The sequence below is a fragment of the Tenrec ecaudatus genome, chromosome 16, assembly GCF_050624435.1.
Source record: "Tenrec ecaudatus isolate mTenEca1 chromosome 16, mTenEca1.hap1, whole genome shotgun sequence".
In the NCBI taxonomy this organism is placed as follows: domain Eukaryota; kingdom Metazoa; phylum Chordata; class Mammalia; order Afrosoricida; family Tenrecidae; genus Tenrec; species Tenrec ecaudatus.
The window spans coordinates 86,576,929-86,599,078 of NC_134545.1; the positions used below are offsets into that span (position 1 = coordinate 86,576,929).

The window sequence follows — 22,150 nt, forward strand, 5'->3', positions numbered from 1 at the left end:
TCCAAATATGAAAAAGCAGCATTTCTAAATATTATCAATGTAAAACAGTCTAAACTGCATGAAAATACAACATACTAAAATTTATAGGATGTTGCTAAAACAATGTTTAGAAATTTATAGTACTGTTTTTTAATATTAGAAAATAGAGGCTAAAATCAATTATTTAAATTTCCAATTGAATAAATCAGAAAAAGAGTAGATTAAACCCCAAGCAAGCAGAAGGAAGGAAATAATAAAGATAACTAGAAGAATCTATTTTTTAAAAATCAATGACATTAAAAGTGGATTGTTGTAAAAGATGAATAAAATTGATAAACTTCTAGTCAGACTAATCAGAAACAAAAGAATCATGAAGAAAAGACATCGCTACAAATCCTATGAGCAACTATAGGAAGAAAAAAAAGGAACACTGTGAACAATGAAATCAAACAACCTATATGTACAGGCCATTTCCTTGATGACATTTATTACTAAAACTGGCTCAAGATCAAATAGAAAGTCTGACTACCCACAGTCTATAATAACAAACTCTCACTGCCATCCAGTGGATGCTGACTCAGTGACCCCACTGGACCGGGGAGAATTGCCCTGTGAGGTTTCGAGACTGTGTAACCTTTTCTTTTCATTTAAAAATAATCATTTTATTGGGGGCTCATACAAATGTTATCACAATCCATATATCCATCGTGTCAAACACGTTTATACATTTCTTGCCATCATCATTCTCAAAACATTTGCTTTCTGCTTGAGCCCTTGGTATCAGCTTCTCATTTTCCCCCTCCTTCCCCGCTTTCCTCTCATGAACCCTTGATAATTTATAAATTATTATTATTTTGTCATATCTTACTGTGTAACTCTTTATGGGAGTAGAAAACCCCATCTTTCCCCCATAAGTCTATAAAAGAAATGGAATTAACAGCTAAAATACTTCCCACAAGAGTATACTTCCCAGGTGATACCAAGGGCTCAAGTAGAAAGCAAATGTTTTGAGAATGATGATGGCAACAAGTGTACAAATGAGCTTGACACAATGGATGGATGTATGGATTGTGACAAAAGTTGTAGGAGACCCCAATAAAATGATTGGGGGGAAAAGGATACTTCCCACAAGAGCTATCCAAGATGAAGTGACAGACACAGGGGTGGATTAGATGCGTGGTAAAGCAAACACGCTGCTGTTGTGTGCTGTAGAGTCCATTCCAACTGATAGCAACCCTACATGATGGAGGACAACTGCCAGCATAGGATTTCCTAGGTGGAGATCTCCATGGAAAGAGATTTCCAAGTCCATGCTCCTTGGAACTGCTGGTGGGTTCAAGCTACTGAACTTTTAGTTGGCAGTGGAGCGCTTAACCATTGTGCCACCAGAGCTCCTCAAAATTAAGTATATTAAAATGTAAATGATAGACTCTAGGCAGTAGTTTTAATGGGTATTCACTGTACAACTAATTTGTTGGAAATTTTTAAAATAAAATTTTGTGTAAGAAATTATTCCAATAGAAAACTCCAAGCCAGGATTGACCACCAAACATTTAGGTAGAAAATAATGCCAATTCTACACAAATTCTTCAAAAAATTGAGGAGGAAGGAATACTGCACATTCATTTATACAGACCAAGCTTACATCTAATGCCAAAACAAGACAATGATGTTACAAGAAAGCTATGAACCTAATATCCCTCATGAACACTTATGCCAAAATAATTAACCAAATATTAGCAACTCAAGTTCTGTAATATTCAAGATAAATCTATGACATGTCAAGAGGGGTTTAGCCTAGGATTGATTATATTAGCTTTTAAAAAACCGATCACCATAACAAAAAAATGCATGTAATCATCAATGGATTCAGAAACAACAATGATAACATCCAACATTCCTTCATAATTAAAAAAAACCTTCAACAAACTGGGAATAGAAGGGAACTTCCTCAACTTAATAAAGGGAATCTAACTTACAGCTAATATTTCAGTAGCTGTAATGGTGAGAGACTGAATGCTTTCTCCCTAAGATCTAGCAAGGATGTCCATTTTCATCACTTCTATTCAAATTGTACTTCCGGTCTTGGCTTAAGGTCCAAACTATGCAATGAGGCAAGGAAAAGAAACCAAAGGTATACACATTGGAAAGAAAAGAAATAAAATTAAATTTATTTATATACATTATAAACAAAGAAATTCCTATAGCCTCTAAAAAAGCTACCAGAACTAATAAATGAGTTAATCAAGACTGCAGCAAAAGGATCAATTCAAATAATTGTATTACTATAAAATAGCAATGAACAATTATAATTTGATAAACTTAAACTCCTATTTACATAACAAAAAGACTTAATGGATAGATTTAGCAAATAGGTGTAAGACCAGTATGTTTTAAGCGGGTGAATAAGCAAATGTGGTGAAGAAAGCTGATGGCGCCCGGCTACCAAAAGAGATAGCGTCTAGGGTCTTAAAGGCTTGAAGATAAACAAGCGTCCATCTAGCTCAGAAGCAACAAAACCCACATGGAAGAACACACCAGCCTGTGTGATCACATGGTTCCAAAAGGATCAGTTATCAGGCATCAAAGAACAAAAAATCATATCATTGGGTGCACACCTCCATGATACGATTGCTGAGGACAAACGGGTGCATAGGCGGGTGTGGCAAAGGAAGCTGATGGTGTCTGGCTATCAAAATGTATAGCGACTGGGGCCTTGAAGGCTTGAAGGTAAACAAGCGGCCATCTAGCTCAGAAGCAACAGAGCCCACATGGAGGAAGCACACCAGCCTGTGCGATCACGAGGTGTTGAAGGGATCAGGTATAAGGCATCATCAGAACAAAAAAAATCTTACCATAGTGAATGAAAGGAGAGTGCAGAGTAGAGAACCAAAGCCCATTTGTCATGGGCCACTGGAGATCCCCTTGCAGAGGGGTCTAGGGGAGGAGATGAGTCAATCAGGGTATGATGTAGCACCGATGAAGAATACAGCTTTCCTCCAGTTTCTAAATGCTCCCCCCCCCCCCCCCCCACTATCATGATCCGAATTCTACCTTGTGAGTCTGGATAGACCAGAGGATGTACACTAGTGCAGATAGGAGCTAGAGGCACAGGGAATCCAGGGCAGATGATACCTTCAGAATCAGGGGTATAAGTGGCGATACTGGGAGGGTAGAGGGAGAGTGGGTTGGAAAGAGGGAACCGATTATAAGGATCTACATGTGACCTCCTCCCTGGGGGACGGATAGCAGAGAAGGGAGTGAGGGGAGACATTGGACAGGGCAAGATATGACAAAATAATAATTTATAAATTATCAAGGGCTCATGAGGGAAGGGGGAGCGGGGAGGGAAGGGGGAAAAAAGAGGACCTGATGCCAAAGGCTTAAGTGGAGAGCAAATGCTTTGAAAATGATGAGGGCAATGAATGTATAGATGTTCTTTACACAATTGATGTATGTGTGGATTGTGATAAGAGTTGTATGAGCCCCTAATAAAACGTTGAAAAAAAAAAAAAGACCAGTATGTTTTGTGTCAAGGTAATTCTGACAAACATGTCAGCAGGTTTCAAAAATTTTTTTTAAATAGAAATGGATAAGCTAATTGTATAATTTATATGGAAATGCAAAGAATTTAGTCCATAACAATGAAAAAGGCATGTTACATAATTTCAAGATTTACTATAGAACTATAATAACTAAGACAGTGTGAGACATAAAACAAATTTAGATATAAAAACCAGTATAACAAAACTAATAGTCCAGAAATAGACATACACATACACTATTGACTGATTTTCTACAAATGTGCCAAAGTACCACATTTTCACACAAATCACATATTCATTATATGTGTTTTTTGGCCAACTGCACCCTTCCCGCAAGGTATTTTTGTAAGCATGTTATGCTCTTTTTTTTCCCTCCAGCAATGTGTAAAAAAAAATATTTCTTAAAGCATAGCATGCTTACAAAAATACTTTTGGAGAAGGGAAATTGCCAAAAAATGATGGATGCAGCAGGAGACACTGGGAGTAGTGCAGAGTTAAAGGCAACAAGGCAGATACAGTTATATACATGTCCTGCAAAAATGATGGTCGAGGGAGGGGGGAAAACAAGAGGCGCTGATACCAGGGGCTCAATAGAAGGGAAATGTCTAGAAAAGAATGATGGCAACATATGTACAGATATGCTTGATACAAATTGATGTATGGAATATTATAAGATTTATAGGAGTCACCAATAAAATGATCTTTTAATTAAAAGAATGATAGTCTACAAGTAGATGAGTGGATAGACACCCAGGAACGGGTGTGGGCAGGGAAGCGGGAGCATACCTACAAATGGAAATAGGTCTGCCCGAGGGTATCTGTCCGGGGCATGTCCCACTACTGCGGGGTCTCGACGAACGCACTAAAGCACACAGAGGCAATTTCACGAAACCTTCACACAGCCAAACACCTTGATGGATGGAGACACCGAGTCTGGGGGCTCAGGGCTACGGTTCTTGGGGGGCAAGGTCAATTGGCATAAAACGATCCATAAAAGACATTATTCCACATCCTACTTTGGAGAGTACTAAGCTGGATCTTAAATGCTCATGATCGCCATCTAAGGTATAACTAACTAATGAGCTCTCCTCTTCTGAACAAAAGGAGTGAAGAAAACCAAAGACACAGGAAAACAATTAGTCCAATGGAATCATGGACCACACGACCATCAATCGCTAAGATGCTGAGACCAGATGAACCACTACTTACAATCATAAGCGTGACCAGGCTTACTAGTTGGCTAGAGACTGGTGGGACCTCTGCTATGGCCCTAGTGATCCTTCAGATCTGAATCTGCACTCACCGCTGGAGCTCTATTTTTCAGCCAAGTAACAGGTCTATAAGAGGAGTAATGACCCTATCGAGAGAGGTTTGCACATATTACAATAATCAACCACTGGAGATCAAAGGGGCAGCATTAGTCCAGGGACAAAGTTCAGAAGGATTAGGAGAGAAGGCAATGTGGAGGCAGGAAACCTGCGGAAGAGGTGGGCTGAATGACGTTGCACTGTGGAGACTGCCATGAATGAGATGCAACAAGGTGGTATGTAACACTTAAGATCTGCTCTGTAACTCTTCACTCAATTCACATACGACTGTGAGCCTTTTCATTAAACGGAGATGGAACAACTGTAAAGTCTTCCTTTTGGAGAAAAAAATTACTCTTATCACACACCATGCCAAAACCTTAACTTGAAAGGGATCATACACCTAAATGCAAAATTTACATGAAGACATAGGTGAACATTTTCACAATTTAGGAGTAGACAAAATTTTATTAAAACATAGCAAGCAAAAAACTTTCTTTTGAAAAATATTTTTAAAATTAATAAGTTAATCTGTACCAATATAAAATTAAATTAAAATTCACCTTCATAAAAATGTTTAGTTTCAAAAGAAGCACAAGAAGATGCACAGGCAAGCCAACAAGGAGAAAATATTGTCTATACAGTCAAGGGATCTTCAAAAAATTTGTGGAAAAATTTTCCACAAATTTTTTTGAAGTCCCCTCATGTATCTGAAAAAGGATCACCATCTAGAATGTATATTAAAATTTCTTAAAATAACCCAATAAAAACATAATCCAATTTAAACTTGGCAAATGATCTAACTATACTTCACAAAAGAAGATACACAAATGGCTAATAAACATGTGAAAAATGTTCAACATCATTAGTCATAATGCAAATTAAAACTGTAATGAGAGAACTACATACTCACTAAAATGGCTAAAGTGAAACTAACTCACAAACCCAAGTTGGTGATGATGTAGAGCAGTAATGGTAAGATTATAAAATGGTAAACCACATTCAAAAACAATTGGCAGAATTTTGTTTTGGAATGTGTGGTAGTCACCTAATCTGGTGTCAATTTAAGGATTAAGAGTGTAGGGGTGAGTCTAGGCTGTCAATCTGGAGATAGCCAATGAGACTTCTGTGTGGGCATGGCCTTCTCCTGAGAATTCTGGGAAATCTGGTACTTCCTGCTTGGAGGAGGAAGACACCTCTCTCTCTCTGCTACTCCCTGGGAGACATTGCAGGAGACAAGCCACATGGATGTAACCAGTCCTCGGAAGCTGGAGAAACCATGCAGAGACTCTTGCTAGCGCTGAGATGTCTCCAATGCCACTGGATCCAAAGCCTTTCTACCCACTGGCCTGTGATCTACATTCGGCGGCATTGCATGTGTTTTGTGAGTCTGAAGAGGGCTTTATAGATTGATACTGGAAATATGGGCTAATATCGGACTTATGGACTTGATCTGGACTGGGCTGATTCAAGTTTAGAATGTTTCCAACAACCCAAGAAGAAATTCCATGCCCATTAAGCAGTTAGTCCCCACACCTAGCCCAAGGCAACTACTAATCTATTCTCTCTCTCGCTAGACTGCACGGTTTCATTATGTTGTGCACTGGGTCGCAATGGGTCAGAACTGGCCCAATGACACCCAACAACAACAACAACAACAAGATTTTCCTATTCTGGGCATTTCAAGTAAATGTTGTCATACAATATGGAGCCTTCTGTGACTTGTATTTTACAGTTAGCATAATTCTTTCAAGAGTCATCTGTGTATGAATGAATAGACTCCAAAGGGTTTGTGGAAAAAATGTAATTAAAAGTTAATGGAATGTTTCCACAACTTTTTGGAGCTCTCTCATAGTAGTATCAATACTTCACTAATTTCCCAGTAATATCCCATCATATTTTGCTTATCTATCATTGATCAATTCATACATGCTTGGGTAACTCCCATTTGGGGGTTATGAACAATGCTGTTGTACGCCAGTCTTTTGGTGGACATGCATTTTCATTTCTCTTGAGCAAATACCTGGAAGTACCACCATGTAGACAAATCTCTGAAAGAAGTCACATAGAAAATGGTATACAAATTGTATCTAAAGTGACAGGAAGGCCATTAGTGGCTGCCTTTAGTTGGGACTGAGTGGGCACTGTGAAGTCGCATAGAGGATTTTTTTCAGGAAATGAGAATGTTGTATATCTCGACTGTGGTCGTTCGGGGTTACATAAAACACAATTAAATGTATGTTAAGTATGGTGTGTATAAGACAATAAAGTTCATTTAAGATTAAGTTCAATAAGTCATCACCAGTTAAACAAGGGGAGGTGGGGGGTGCTATGAGCAGCGAGCTCACCTTTGTGGATTGGGGTGAGAACATTGCAGACTGGTATTATCAGTAACTCTAAAGTAGTAGTCCCGTTTCGACAATGTCAGGAATTCCCCTTTCTGAGCTCCCTTCCACCCCTGCACCATTCACAGCTCCATAACCCTCTCTGACAAAATAAATGGACTCTAGGTGGCAATTAACAGAGTTTAGAAAACATTAATGTCGTTGGGCAGAAGCTGTATCAGGGATATGTTTTTTAGTAGATGACAAAAACTCAATCCCGTGATAAGCTCAGGAACTTACAGAGAGTCCTGCCTTTACTTAAGCACATCTAATAGGGTCTGCTTTTGTCATATTTTTCTGAATTGGAGGCAGGGATGAAAGATATCAGATGATCATGGTCTTCCTTGTAGCAACTCACTCCACATAAAAGTCATCAGCCAACATTTGTGGATTTCTAATGAGACAATATTTGGCTGAGAGTTCAAAAACAAACAGGGAGGTTTATCTGTCCTTCATAAGCTTATAAAGGGTCAGGTGGGGCTGCTTCAAGCATTCCAAATGCATCAGCTAAGAGCAGTCTCCATGAGAGCACACAGGCAAAGGTCTAAGCAATGAAGGCGTGATTCTGATCACATACACTGTGAAGTCTTTAAGAGCAACTACAGTTTTTGCATTTTTGCAAAAATCTAGGGAATTTTTAGTTGCGGCACCCATTTTCTGTTGTACTTCTGTGTAAGCACCCAAAGAAGAGAAGTCTTAGACCAAAGATGGTCCCTAGGGCTTCCTTTGGAAGAACGGAGTGTTTTTCCAGAACATTTAGTTCAAAATTATCTGGTGTGTGGGGAGGAGGCAACAACACAGAAACTAGAGCAAAAAGCACCTCGATGACAAAGCCATAGACCCCAATGCTGAGTCCCCCCCCCCCCCCGGGGTGCTTATAGGGACTTTCTATCCAGACAACCAGAATCTCTCCGGGGCCCAACCATCCATTATCAATATAACGCTTTGCAAACAAAGATCCAAAAGGTGGATACAAATATCTTAGGCTACAGGAAGATGTCTGCCTTTAAAAAAGTAACTGTTTCCTCTGCACAGTATACAATATGCAGAGGTGCTTCCCCCCCTCCCCCCTTTATTGTCATCTTGTACGTTTCAGGACTAAATCCAATTTCAGAAGCAATTTAAGCTGGCCAAACCTCCTAGTCCATCCATGTCTTCCAAGCACACTACCAAAGGGCTTTCCATTGCCCTGAGATTTATTGATCCGACAGGCTGGCTCTATCCTACAGCAAGGTGGACCAGATAATGAACCTCACAGTGGGTGATTAGTGAGAGGCCCATCAGGTGGTTAAAGGTGTGGTGACAGCGACTTTCTTTAATTTCCCTGAGTAGTTGCTCCACCTCCTTCCTGACTTTATTTGGTCAAAGCCCTAGATACCCCTTATGAAGCTATTCTTACACTCATTTTAGATGCAGTAGGCCCAGGTCCCTACCTGTGCAAGCAAAGCATCTAATCACACCAAGAAGTAACTACAGTAACAGAAGGGAGGGAAACACAAATACCACATTTTCTCTTTCACTATTGCTTGTTGTTGGAGGGGCATTCTACCCAGCTCGACTAAGAGATAGATGTTTTTGTCACCCTCACCTGAGGCTTCTGGTCTTGGAAACAGATCACATCTCAAGAGGAGACAGAAAACACTGTCACCTTGCTTCTAAATCACTGACAACTTGACATTGGATCTCTGTCTCCTCGCCAGCCTTCAGTTACCTATCGCTTTAACAGTCAGAACCCTCTAATAGAAATCCTATTTGTGAGCTAGCGACAGCTTTTCTATCTGAGTGGATCATGATAAGGTTTTAACATCCTTTGGGCAGGATTTGGGAGAAAGAAGTGGCTTTCTACTTCCATGAAGAGTTAGAGTCTAGGAGACCCACAGGGCAGTTCTACTCTGTCCTCTGGGGTTGCTGATAGTGACTCGGCATCAAAGGCAGTGAGTTTGGTTTGGGGCAAGATTACTGTGAGAGGTCAGGTTAGGACAGTTAGCAAAAGCGCTTCTAGTTAACACAGCATGGAACAGATAAGTTGCATAGAAATATTTATGGCTTCCGATGTGACCACCATGGCATATGTTGAAGGGTTTGATTCATTTCCTAGAGAGGAGGTTGCAGTGAAAACAAAGTTCCCAAAGATCCATTTGGAAGAAGGAGCTGACTATAAAACAAGCTGAAGAGGGAGGTCCCACCTTGATGCTCTCCCTAGAGCCTAATAATTGGGGCAAAGGCTCCTTCTTCAATTAAACCAAGAAAGCAAAGCATACTGTCTTCCAACTTCTTCAGAGCTAACAACGACTGGCATTTCCACTTGGCTCCTTTTCTGTACAGACCCTGAAGCTTCACAGTTGCCTGGCTGAAGAAGCCCAGTTTGTTTGATGAGCCCCTCGGAATGCAGCCCTAATTGGAGACAGTGCTGAGACGGGGGCAGAGATGAGTAAGCCCAGCTCTTCTACACCAGCGTGGCTTTATCCAGCTCAGCTGTGGGACATTCGCTTTAAGAGCAGTTTTGGAGCTTTGTCTTTTTAAAAAATACAACATGGAAGTACTCTTTAAAAACAATTAAAACTCCTATGTATGCTACCTTGAAGATTGTGAATCATATAAATATATTAACTATTAAAATAAATTTAAAAATCACGAGGCCCCTCTGGTGTGGAGAAAAGCTTGATTTCTCACGTCTGGGTATTGTCCTAACATATTTGTTAGGAATGAAGACACTCCTGCTTCGTTTAGGTGGTCTTACTGTGCCAGGAGTCCCTGCTTAGGCACTTCTGTTGGACTAGCAGGCCGCCATGCCAGACCCTGTTCAGTACTTTTTTCCCTTTCTCCGTTGGCTGCTGTGGAGCACTCTCCCGTTTTCCTCGTTCAGAAGACCTGACCGAGCTCAGGTCCTCGTGTACGTCCCAGCCTGATAAAGGTAAAGATTTGACTTTGGAGGCAGGCAGGCAGACCTGGGCTCGCACTATGGTTTTACCACTTATAGCTGGGTGCCCTTATACAAATTAGCCTCTTTAGCTACGAGGGGGATTGCATCTGCTCTACACAGTTGCCGTAAGAATAAAGCAAATAACCCATAGAACAGTACCTGGTGCGCAGGTCTCCTGTAACGCCCAGCTGTTCCTTCCCTTGCACCTATCTGTCTGTCTACTTTAAATCCAAGAGACTCTCCCCACCAAGGGTCTCTGGCAGCACACTAATTCCTGGTCCAAATCAGAAACGGCCATCTTAGCAGCACATAGTCAGTCAGCTGAGGCTCTCTCGGCTGCCTTCTCTGGATGCCCCTTATTGACTAAAGTTCATTTCTGAGGGGGCTGGCAGTGGGGAGTCCCTCTGCCTTGGTCTTCTTTGTGCCGTTCCTGCTTTAGTGAATCCAGGGACCAACTATAAAGCCCAAGAACAAACAACATCTACCAAACTTTTCTCTGTCAAACATGGAGACTGAAATGGCAGGATCTACAAAACAAAGCAGCCAGGAGAGCCGAGTCAGCCAGCCAAGGCTGGTGGCACCCACTAGCCCTCAGGAAGCGCTCCCACAGCAACCATCACCCACAATGCACATCGACAGGCTATCGTGGAGAGACACACGATGTCAAGAACAGGAAGTGGAGTCATGATGGTTGTAGGAGCCTGGAACTCTCCAGCACGTCTCTGTCCCAGCTGCCTTGCATGACGGTTAGGGCCCTGCTGGAAGATGAGAAAACATCCCAGGATGCCCAGAATGAGTGACTAGGTGGCTTCAACTGCTCTGTTGGAGATCCAAGGTTTCCCAGGGGAGAACTTTCATACAGATGGGGAAAGTGAGCTGTCTTTACAGCCAGTCCTCCTCTCAGTCTTCCTCAACAGCCAGGGGGCTGTGTGAGCTGGCTGGCAGAGGCCCAGTGAGGACTGACTGGTAAGATTTTCAGAAATTCTGAGAGCCAGTTGACTACTTCACCCTGGGAGCCCTGGTGGGAGCCACCACACTGTGGAAAACGGCAAAGCTATACAACTCTGCCTGTTCCTTCCCTTTACCCTCTCCATCGAGTATGCACGCACTAGGCCGCCAGTGGCCACCAACCTGATGGCTGAAATATGAGGCTTGGTTTTCCTCATATACTCTGAAACCCTTGGGCCATTTACCCAAGATCTTTCTATGCTTCCTCTTGGGAGTCTCCCAAGTACTGGGCCCTTCACCATGCTGGTCCCCCACCCTGGGGCTTTCCTCTTGTTAGTATCCGCCTTCCTGGGAACTAAGGCAAGGCCTCCTTAAGATTTCTAAACACCTATCAGTTATTTTTATTTGTAGTCGTTCTGATTTTAGAAACATGAACAGGGGGAAAGTTTAAGAAGATTACTAAGAGGTGCAAATAAACATTCAACAGCTTCCGATCTAACCTTTATTCATTCCCCACCCTCCTGCTAATTTGTCTTAATCTTGTATCACAAGATTGATACACTCCCTTTGTCACAATGCTTTTTAATGCCATTTCTTATCATATAAAATATTATACAAGCCTCCTCTCACAATCTGAAACTTCAACGCCCAATTGAAAATGGAGACTTAAACAGAAATGAGAGGAGGTGACACCAGATCCAAATTCTTCATACAGAAAAGTTAAAAGCCTGGTTCCCCTTCCAAGCGGTTTCTGGGGCTTATGGGGTACCAGCAGACCACCTTTCTGAACTTCCCAGAGAAATCCTAAATTTGTACATAGAGAAATTTTTCAGCCTTTCAAATTTTTTCAATCCTTTCAACTCTTTTTTGGCTCCTTGCTTGAAAGGAAGGCCAGTTTCAAGATGGGTTTGCCAATCGGGCCTCCTTCCATACCTACCCTTGAGACTGGCTCATACCAGGACCTTGGTAAATGCTTGCAAATTAAATCAAAGGAAGTACAATCGGGACAGTCGATGCATTAGGGCCTGAATGACTGAATTGTTTTTCTAAGTCATATCTCTGTGCTCCGTGACCCAAGGACCTGACTTGCAGGCACGCTGGGTCTCCTCTCTATTCTTTTTGTACATTTTAAGTACATTGTACATCTTTTTGCACTCAAATGACTTTGAGTACATTTTACAATCTATGCCTATCCACCCATCTCACCTGTACCCCTCCCCTCCTCTTCCAAGGCCCAACTTAACTCTCCTTTCCACATGATCTTTGGTGATCACCACAACTTGCAGAGATCTCTCAAAGGAACTCATAGATCAAGTAGCTAGCACTGGTCAGCTGATAAGCTGCCTGAAGCCATCTTTTGCTCTGTCCCATCCTTCAAAAGCCGAGGCCTTCAAATGCCTAGCACAGGCTGAGGCACCGGACAGTATGGGAGTTTAAAATACTGATAGTTGACTGAAGTGTGAAGGAAACAAGAGTAGGCCGATCACTTATTTGCTCTTCAGTATGTTATTTCAAAGGCGTAAAACTGGTCATGACTAAAGGCTTACAGAATCAGGAGCTGGCAAAGGTTTGCCTTTAATCCTAAACTGCCATTATGTACTCTGGATATTCAGACCTCCAGAGGCCCTGCTGAAATAAAGGTCTGCTACAAAGAAGCCATCTCTTGCCTATAAGGGCAATTAGAGCCGATGCAAATCAAGACTTCATAGTAGTTGCAAACCCAAACCAACAGTGAACAGTTTGACAGGGGCTCAAGATACTCAAAGGGCTTTTTTCAAAGGTCTGATGGATCTGAGGCACGAGCAGTACGAGGTACTATTCAAATTAGCTAAGCAGTAAAATGTGCTTAATTTTTTTTTAATTAAAGATTGGTTGAAGTTTTCTGAAAAATGTACCCTCTTGGGAAGAGAGGGTAAGCACATACACAGAGTTGCATACATAGTTCAGGGGATGCACTTACTCTCTGAAAGTCTGCTATTGCGCCTTAAGTTAAGGACCCGTGAACTCTTCTAGTACAGAGATCTCAGGGGGGACCAGAACAGGAGAGACAGAATGGAAGAGTTTAGGGTAGGCAGGGGAGTGGCAGAGACTCTTTAGAGAACTCTTTTCCTTTTCTGAAGGGAGGACTCTCATCAAGGCAGGAAGTCCTCAAACATCAAGACTGGAGCCTCTTAAATATCTCCCATCCACATTCATCTGTCACTGGCAAAATGATCATTGGAATTCGTCTGTGAAACCCAAGCACTTAGTTTTAGTGTTGCTCTCACAGACGTACCTCAAGTGAATGCCTCTGGAGAACGAAAGTTCCTTTAGCCACAGTTTCCGAGGCTAGAGGTCCACAGGCAGGGCCCTGGCTCTCAGGGAAGACCCCTTGTCTCAGCATCTGTACTCCACTGTTCCCTGATTCTGATTCCTTGCTCATCTTCACATGCAACAATCTTTTCCTAGCCCACTCCACCTCCTGCAATTTGTGCTCTCTTGCTTCTTTGTCTAATCGGAACTTTTTAATATCTCAGAGTGATTATTTAGGATGCACCCTACATTGATTTGGCTTCATTAGCAAAACAACCATAATCCTATCTCCCAATAGGATTACAGCCACAGGTAAAGGGGTTAGGATTCAGGCACACCTTTTAGGGAGATACAATTCAATCCTTAACACCCAGGTTGTGGGATTTAGTTATCATCCTGGGAGAATGACCACTGGTGGAGGAGGCTTCAGACTAGAACCAAGGGAGGCTTACGAGGGTGGTGCTCTGAGATGGCAGTGTTTGTAAAGAGGCTGCAGGAGGTCGTATAACTGAAGCCAGAGAGAAACAAGCGAAAAGCCGTGAAAGACAAAGGACTCACGGCAGACTCGATGTCAGAAACTCCAAGTCAAAACCATTTAGGCTGCTATGTACTCTATACCTGCCCATTTGATTTTTTAGCCTCATCATTCTGGGAAACCTTACTAACTCCACTGATCCGAACTGCCCGAGTCCAGCCAACAGCTCCAGCAAGAATGGGTACTTTCCACAGAGCCACGGTGGGGTAAAAGAAACTAAATCTCAGCTGAGGGTGAACAAGGCCCCTGAAGGATAAATGTGTTTGTTTGTTTGTTTGTTTGTTTGTTTGTTTGTTTTGAAGGATACATTTTTAAGATATCCTAGAGACAAGGCAGGCCTAGGAGGGAGTAAACTGGGGTAGTCTCACAGCTCTTGGGAAAACAAGATTTGTCTTCTTCATAGTCTTGCTTTACAGAGATACGGCAAATACAAAAAGAGGTCAACACGAACACACTTCACAATAAGCCCAAATAGGACACTATAAAAATGCATGTAATTAGGATAGCAAATCCATAACCATGCTGATGGTGCTAACCGATCCAACTGCGGTGCTCTTTATGAAGCCAGTGAGAATTTAACAGAAAAAATACTATCTATTTCCTGGACATCTGAAAAGAAAGCCGAGCGCGAGAGACTGGGCCTTGTTTAGTGAGCAATCGCGGCTTGACAAGCATCACCTCGGCGTGCCTCCAACTACGGCTGGGCTGTGTCTTGGGTTCTCAGAAATCTCCCGCCAAAAGAAAGCGCCGGCTGGGCAGGCAGAGCTAGCCAAGCGTCTGACTTGTAGGCTAACCGACTAAATGATATAAACGTACTGTAAGAGTTCTTTAGAATCTTCTTGGGGATTACGTTCTTGAGTTCCATTTCCGTTTTTGAAACAGCTTTATTGGGACATCATTAACAGTTCAATAGTACAATCATATGAAGAAGGGTTGTACGTCCTGATTTCCTTTTTCTATTTAGTCTGCTGCGAACAAGTGTAGGCCCGACTGCCTCCCAAAGCAGGTCTCTGGGAGGCTGTGAACAGTTAATATTAACTGGCACGAGTATGAATGCTTACACGTGACGGGAGAGAAGTGTGCTAGCCCACACCAGAGCTTAGCAAGGCCGCCAGCTACCGCTGATGGCGAGTGCTGAGAGTGAAACCAAGGGCACCCGAAGGCAGGCTGCAGTTAAGGCCCAGCAAAGTCAGTCGGGGAAGGGAAGCAGCCACAATTTTGAGGGCAGTTTTGAAAAGGGCCCTAGAATAGTATCAGCCTGCTCTGACCCAAGGGAAAAGGGCTGTTAGGAGAGGCAATGACTGAGCGCAAAAGTTCCGTGAGAGCAAGGGCTAGACTAAGCCAGCCACTACTGACCCACCACCCAGCCGCACATCGTGTGCAGGGCAGGCACAAAATGATTACCCAACTAAACGAACGAGCTCAGCGGACGGACTATGTGAGAGCTGCGACCCCTTCCCCATTCTTACAGAGGGAGATCGTCCATCTTAGTTTGTGAGCTCTTTCATCACTTCATTTAACTTTGAAGGAAGTTGGAGGAGGAGGAAGACACGTGCTTGCTAATCATCCTCTTCCAGATTGCCTCGTGTGCCAGAATGGATCTGTATTATTGGTCTGCGGCTGCTACTGCCGGAGAATGAGTCCAGCCTGACCTTCCCGCGTGGCTAGGGGATGAGTGCTCCCCGTGGCTGACAGGGAAAACGTGCCTTCCTTTCTGGTAAGGCTTTAGACTAAGGAGGCTCACTGCGGTAGGAAAGCCACCCTTTCTCTCGCTGTGCTGAACTCAAGACACGGAATTCTTTTGCATAACAATGATATTGTAAAAATTGATCTGAACTAGCCTGCCAGGCAAAAGGCAGCGTTCATTCATTCATTCACCTAGCACCTCAGAGAGAGAGGTGGCACCGGAGACCAGGACTCCAGACGGCTCCACAGGCAGAAGAAGAGACGGTATATGGAAGCCATTTATAAAAGCAGTTTTAAATGTGAAAATGGGTTTTCCCAGCTAGCCTCACAAAAGAGAACAAATATGTCACAAAGGGAACAAGTGACAGACTACTGGAGTCCGATCCATCTGGCTGAGGAAAGAGCGGCTGGTGGGAATACTTGTCTCCCAGGCAAGAGGCTTGGTGCCTCGCTGGGCAAGCGGGGTAGCTTTTAGGAACATCAGAACACGTGGTCACACCATAGTTGGCTGGCTGGCTGGCTTTGGCAACAAGAGGCTCAGGGAAAGGTTACAATGAGGTTTACTGGCAAAAAAGGAGAGCAGAGCATATGTGATCTCCGTACTGGTTTGGAATCAATGTTTGCATCTCATGAATATTCTGGTCTCTCCAACTTGGGAAGAGGATAGGAAGATGGGGGACTGTGTGAATTGGGTGTTTCAATTTGAGTTTTTAAGAACAGGATTCAGCATCTTAGTCTGCAGTGTCAAGTCCACCTCCAAGCCACGCGAAAGCCCATTTGCACTTTTATGTAACGCAGAGCCAAGTACAGGCGCTTTGGGAGCTGAGGAAATCAGGCCAGGCACCAGGAAAACAAACACCCCACTCTATCTGCATCTCCAGCTCCGTCCACAGAAAAACCTGCTCAGGAGTAACCGCTCAAGGCCAAGGGAATTCAATTACTACAAACACCCTGTCCCACTAAGGGCTCAAGCTGTAAAATGCGCCAAACTGTCTCAAATTGAGCTGAACTCCGGTTTCTCTAATTGGCAGTTTTACCCATTTCTAAGTTCTCATTCCTTATTTTCAAAAAGTCAAAATGACTCTCTGCTTAAAATGAAAAAGAAATGCCTGATCATCCACTATAAATTAACAGCTCACCAAATCTTCACCTATGTATCTTCTAGGTAATTAAATGAACCCATCACGTGGCAAAGACATAGAAGCCTTCACTGTATTTAGTGCACTGTCAGCCAATCCCTGCTAATCTCTGCCAGCAGCCCAGCTCCTGCCAACCCCTCCGTCACAGACTCAGGGCCATCAGAGAGAAAGTGGTCACACAACAGTCACTCCAGGGAGCAGAGTGGCTTACCTGTTCTTCTGAGAGTTGGGATATGTGATTCACAGCGGCGTAGGACTCAATTTTGGGGTTAAAGTGGTTGATGATGGCTCTGAAACAAAGAATTAATATGAATGCAGCAGCAGATGCATGAAGCCACCGTCAGTTAAAACAAGGATTGCTACTCTCTGGTTTCGAGGCTTGAGCTTGGGAGTGAATGCTGGAGAGTAGATGTCTTCTTACTGAACACGAGGAGGTCACAAATGGGGGTGGACTGATAAAGGAAATAGAAAAGACTTACTAATTCATCAGGCAGAGTGGAATCAAGTATTTCTTCTCTGCAAGTGAACTAGGGGGAAAACCCACAACCAAAATAACCTCCCCCAACCGAGTCTTTTAAACAAGACTCAGGACATCAGGGGGCTAGCCACTACAGCAGCCGTTCTCAATCTGTGGGTCATGACCCCTTTTGAGGTCGAATGACTCTTATACAGGGGTCACCCAAGACCATTGGAAAACACATGGCTGGGGGTCACCACAACATGAGGAACTGTATGATAGGGTTGCGGCATTAGAAGGTTGAGAACCACTGCACTTGAGGGCCCTGGCGTTTCAATCAGAAAGAAGAGCAAAATTATTTTCTCGGCTCTGACTTGGGTGAACAGGGCACTCAGTGAAGCTGAACCCAAAGTAGAAGTAACAGTCTTGTTTCTGAAGCTGGGAATCATGAAGGCCTAGAACCAGTCTTCATATTTGCTTGTAAAATATGTTTCAAATAAAAATTTTTAGTCATTAAAACCAACACCTGAGTATCATTTTAAATACTCCATCCATCACTCCCTCACATCTAAAATCAGCTTATCAGTCATATCTACTTCTTAAACATCTCTAAAGCCTGAAATAAACTGATCTGAAACCACTGTTCTTTGTACAAGTCCTCGTCATTTCTTGTCTGGTATAGCAGAAAAAGCATACAGTTTTAGAAATAAATAGCCACAGTGTGGTACAAGTTCAGACTGATATAAAGGAATGGTTAAATAAATGAGTAAGTGGGGAGAAGAGACAGGTCTTTCTGGAAGAATTTCAAATAAAACAGCGATCCTCTTACCTCCCCCATAAGAGGGTGAGGTGTAATTCCCCCCACCCCCTTCACTACCCAGAAGGGTGGAGAGGTTTGCTTCCAGACAGAATAAAGAGTGAACGGGGAAAGCAGTGCCTTGTAAGAAACCTGGCAGTGCTGTCACCAATGATGTCATGTTGACCTCCCACAACTTCTGCCATGATGTGACGAGAAGAGGACTGCTCCCTGGTGTATTCCTTCCTAAGTCCTGTAACCCGTCTAGTCATTGATAGGAAGCATTTGGTACACCCTGCACAGGGGCAGTGCAATGTTTCCAGCCAAAGTCCCTAACTTCCCCCAAACGACCTTTACCTGCACCGGTCTGATCGGAAAGCAGGGGAGATATTGATAGGATTCACCGGTGAGTAACTGGGACTAGTAGTCCCTGGAAGGACATCCTGCCATGCATAAAATGAGCCCACTGAGAAGCAAGAGGAGGGCTCTCATTACCAACAACAGCCAAGAGTGGAGTGTGCAGTGAACCTCGTGGACCTGGAGGCCAGCTATCATGCCAGAGGAGCAGCAGCAGGCAGAGCATGGGACACAAGGGAGGACTTTCCAACCCACAGAGCGAAGAAAGCCAACGTGCTTTTGTGCAGGTGGCTGGCTTGAGGTTGGAGGTGCCTCGGGGCACTTAACTGGGTAAGTTGGGCTTGCAGACACACAGAAGTGGAGCTGAGTGACTTTGAGTGACGCTTACAGCAGAGTGGATGTCCCTTTGGGCACTTATTAGACCAAAAAGAACTTGGGAACATGTTTTGATGAACAACTCAACCTGATCATTTCTCACTGGCATTACAATTTGTTAGCTTCTTTAATCATGAAATTTGTCTGTGCGTTCCATGGAGTCATTATAATGGATAATAGAACCCAGAGAAGTAAAATAGGGGACACGAATTAAAACAACATACTCAGATTTGGAGATGCTCTACAAGATATCTGTCCAGCACTCCTCAAAACTGTCACGGTCATGGGAGGAAAAAAAAGAAAGAAGGAGAGACTATCACAGACTGGAGGTAACTGGGGAAACAACTGATTACAGAACACATTAATGGAAAAATTCAAATAAAATCTAGAGTTTTCCGAGGGTAAAATACACCTGGTACTCGGTTCCTAATTGGATCTAATTTCTATGTAGCCCTGGGTGTCTCAGTCTGTGAGCTGGACTAGTGGAACTTTAGACTCTGTTGTTTCGAGGCCCACAACATCCTTCATAGGCCACACCAGAAGGACTCAATGTGGAAACGCCACTACGTGAATGGGGCTTTACTTCAAGCTCACCTGTAGCCCTTGGACTTACAGCTGAGACTGATGATGATAAACAGATGACTACTGACCCAAGGGCATAGAACTATTATGGACTTTGGTTCGAATTTCTTGCCTTGAGAGTGCCCAATGAAAGGTGGCCCAGAACAACCATATGCTTACTATTTTAATGCCCTTTTTGCTTCATTATGACATGTATTAATCTGGTAGGTGCGGCACTGTTGACATGAAGGAATACCACTGGAAGATTTGCCCTATCACCAACCTCCGTAGTTTGTATAAATAGTGTCTAGTAACTTAAGAGTTTAATCTGTACAAGTCAATAATTTATGTTTTGCAATTCATTGCTGGCCTATACTTCTGTAATTTCCTTTACTCAACAGTGTTTTCAATTCTATGCCATTGGCTAAACTAATGACACTATCAATGAATATCGGGTTGCTAACCATAAGGTCAGTAGTTTGGAACCATCAGTAGCTCTGCAGAGGAAGGATGAAGCTTTCTACTCCTGTGAAGATTTGCGGGCTCAGACTCACAGAGGCAATTTTATCCAACCCTATAGGGTTGCTATGAGTCAGCATTGACTTGATGGCAGTGGAAGTGATGCCCCAGGTGTGTGTGTGTGTGTGTGTGTGTGTGTGTGTGACTGTCAATGTCCTCTTACAGAAGATGACGATGATGTCTCTAAGGTGAACCAGAGGCATATATTAATAATGGTTGCAGGACTGGATTTGGGCTTGTACTTAATTCTAGCCTCAATCTAAAAACAATCAGTTCTTATGATATGGCCTTGCTTGGTGCTTAACCTCACGAAAGAGATCACTAAAGATAAGGGTGCTCTAGCAAAGTGTGGTGAAGAAACTAGATGGTGCCTGGCTATCAGAAAGAATAGTGTCTAGGGTTTTAGCTTGTTTTCAAACAAGCAGACATCTAAGTGAGGGGGGGTGTCAACTAAGCAACTAAGTCCACAGGGAAGAACACACCACCCTGTGTGATCAAAGGATTATAAATAATGTAATCCAAATCTAAATGAGGAAATGGCATCAGAACTTAAATTATGAACACCTGGTTTGCAGAAGGTTGTGGATGACAGTGGAAGTACCAAATCCATCTGCAGGGGCTACTCCTGGGTTAAGCTTCGGGAGAATCCCCTCCAATCTTAACTGAGGGGTGTGAGTAGCACTGACAGCAGACAGAGCACTGTAAAGTCAATCGTGGCAGATGTAGTCAGGTTAAAATGTATTATCCTACTATTCAATCTCCCTTTTGACCCATTTTTTAAAAGCTGTTTCTGATTTTTTTGAAAAAAGGTAAGCCCTTGGTGAATCTCCCTGACCATGGGCCAGAGATGTGTAGAGCCTTGCTAACATGCAGAATGAATTGGAAAGCGGATTGTTGCAGGTGCAGTTAGGTTAAAATTTAGTCCCATGTCATCTGATCTCTCTTTTGATCCATTTAAATTTGTTCTAGTTTTTAATATTTTCTACTGTCTTTTCAATTGAGGTTTTTATGTTTTTACGGTTATTCCTGTTAGTTTTGTTTTTTCGGTGTTTTTCTGTATATGAAATCTAGGATAGGTAAATCTATAGAGACAGTAACTGGATTACTGGTTCCTTGGGGGTATAGAAAGGAAAGCTGGGGGGAGGGGAATGGGGAGCTAATAATGATGAGGACAAGAATGAAGAAAATGTTCTGAAACTAATTGTGGTGATGATTGTACAACTCCTCTTGATGTGAGTCAATTGTTGAATTGTATAATACATGAATGCTGTGGGGGAGAGTACAAATAAAATCTAGAGTTTAGGAAATTAGAAAATAGGAATGTATTAATGAAGTTTCTTAGTTTTGATAAATGTATCATTGTCATGTGAGAAAGGGGGAAAATAAGTGAGAAGTTACAGGGAGAACTCTGGCCTTTTCAAATTTTCTGTAAATCTAAAATGATTCCAAAATAAGTTTATCAAAGTGTGAGTGTGTAAAATAACACAAGAAAGAAATGTCTATTTTCTTTAAAACAGCTAATTTGTAAATATATAGAACTATTTAATCTAGTAATTTAGGTCATCTAAGCCAGAAAAATAAAAAACAAAAACCACCCAAACATTAAGGTTTGGAATTCTGATTTGGCTACTTGTTATTCTGCATGGGCTTTGGCATGTTAACTACATGCATCATCCATAGAGGAGAAAAACAAAGGGAATAAATAATATATACCTCAGCACTAAGCATAGTACCTGGGAATAGTACATTGTAAGTGAACAATACATGTGTGTTTAAAGAATGAGTAAATCTTCAGAGATTTGTAAAATTACATAATACAGTGAGGTTAAACAGCACAATGTCAGGCACATAGCTGGTGCTTAATAAATATTCAATGAATGAATAAATCAAAGAGGATAGAGGAATGCGTAAATCCAAAGATGAACAAGAGATGACACCTGCAAATGAAGGTTGTGATCTAAGCCTAAAGTAGAAATGATTTTGTGACCAAGTGGTCAAATGTTTTTTCAATTTTACAGAGTAAGGGCATTGGCAGGGGTGACAGCAAGGCACAGACAGGAGGACCCACAGCCTAAACACAGTGAGACCACGGGCAAGCAGATTTGAGAGGCCCTGGTTGCTAGGAGTTGGAATCAACTCAAGGACAAGAAGAGGTTTTTGGGTTTTTTTTGGGGAGGAATTCCAACAAACTTTGAAGCAGACTCAATTAAGAGGAGGACAGGAAGGAGATCTGCAGAAGTCTAAATTCTAAGGATTAATATCTGAGGTCAACAGAGTTGAAGAAAAGGAATCATAGTAACTAAATCAATCTGCTACACCTGGTTTAGGAAAAAGAATCTGCATTCTG

The 22,150-nt window shown here is 42.5% G+C and overlaps 1 protein-coding gene across 1 annotated transcript in view; it reads right to left on the reverse strand.

Annotated features, from left to right (window-relative positions):
- The window catches only part of ARMH3 (armadillo like helical domain containing 3), a 223,859-nt gene that overhangs the window by 18,671 nt on the left and 183,038 nt on the right, over window positions 1-22,150 (reverse strand). The window contains exon 24 of the mRNA XM_075534065.1: window positions 16,950-17,028. Within this exon, the coding sequence (XP_075390180.1) occupies window positions 16,950-17,028 (79 nt within the window). The remainder of the gene's footprint in view (window positions 1-16,949; window positions 17,029-22,150) is intronic.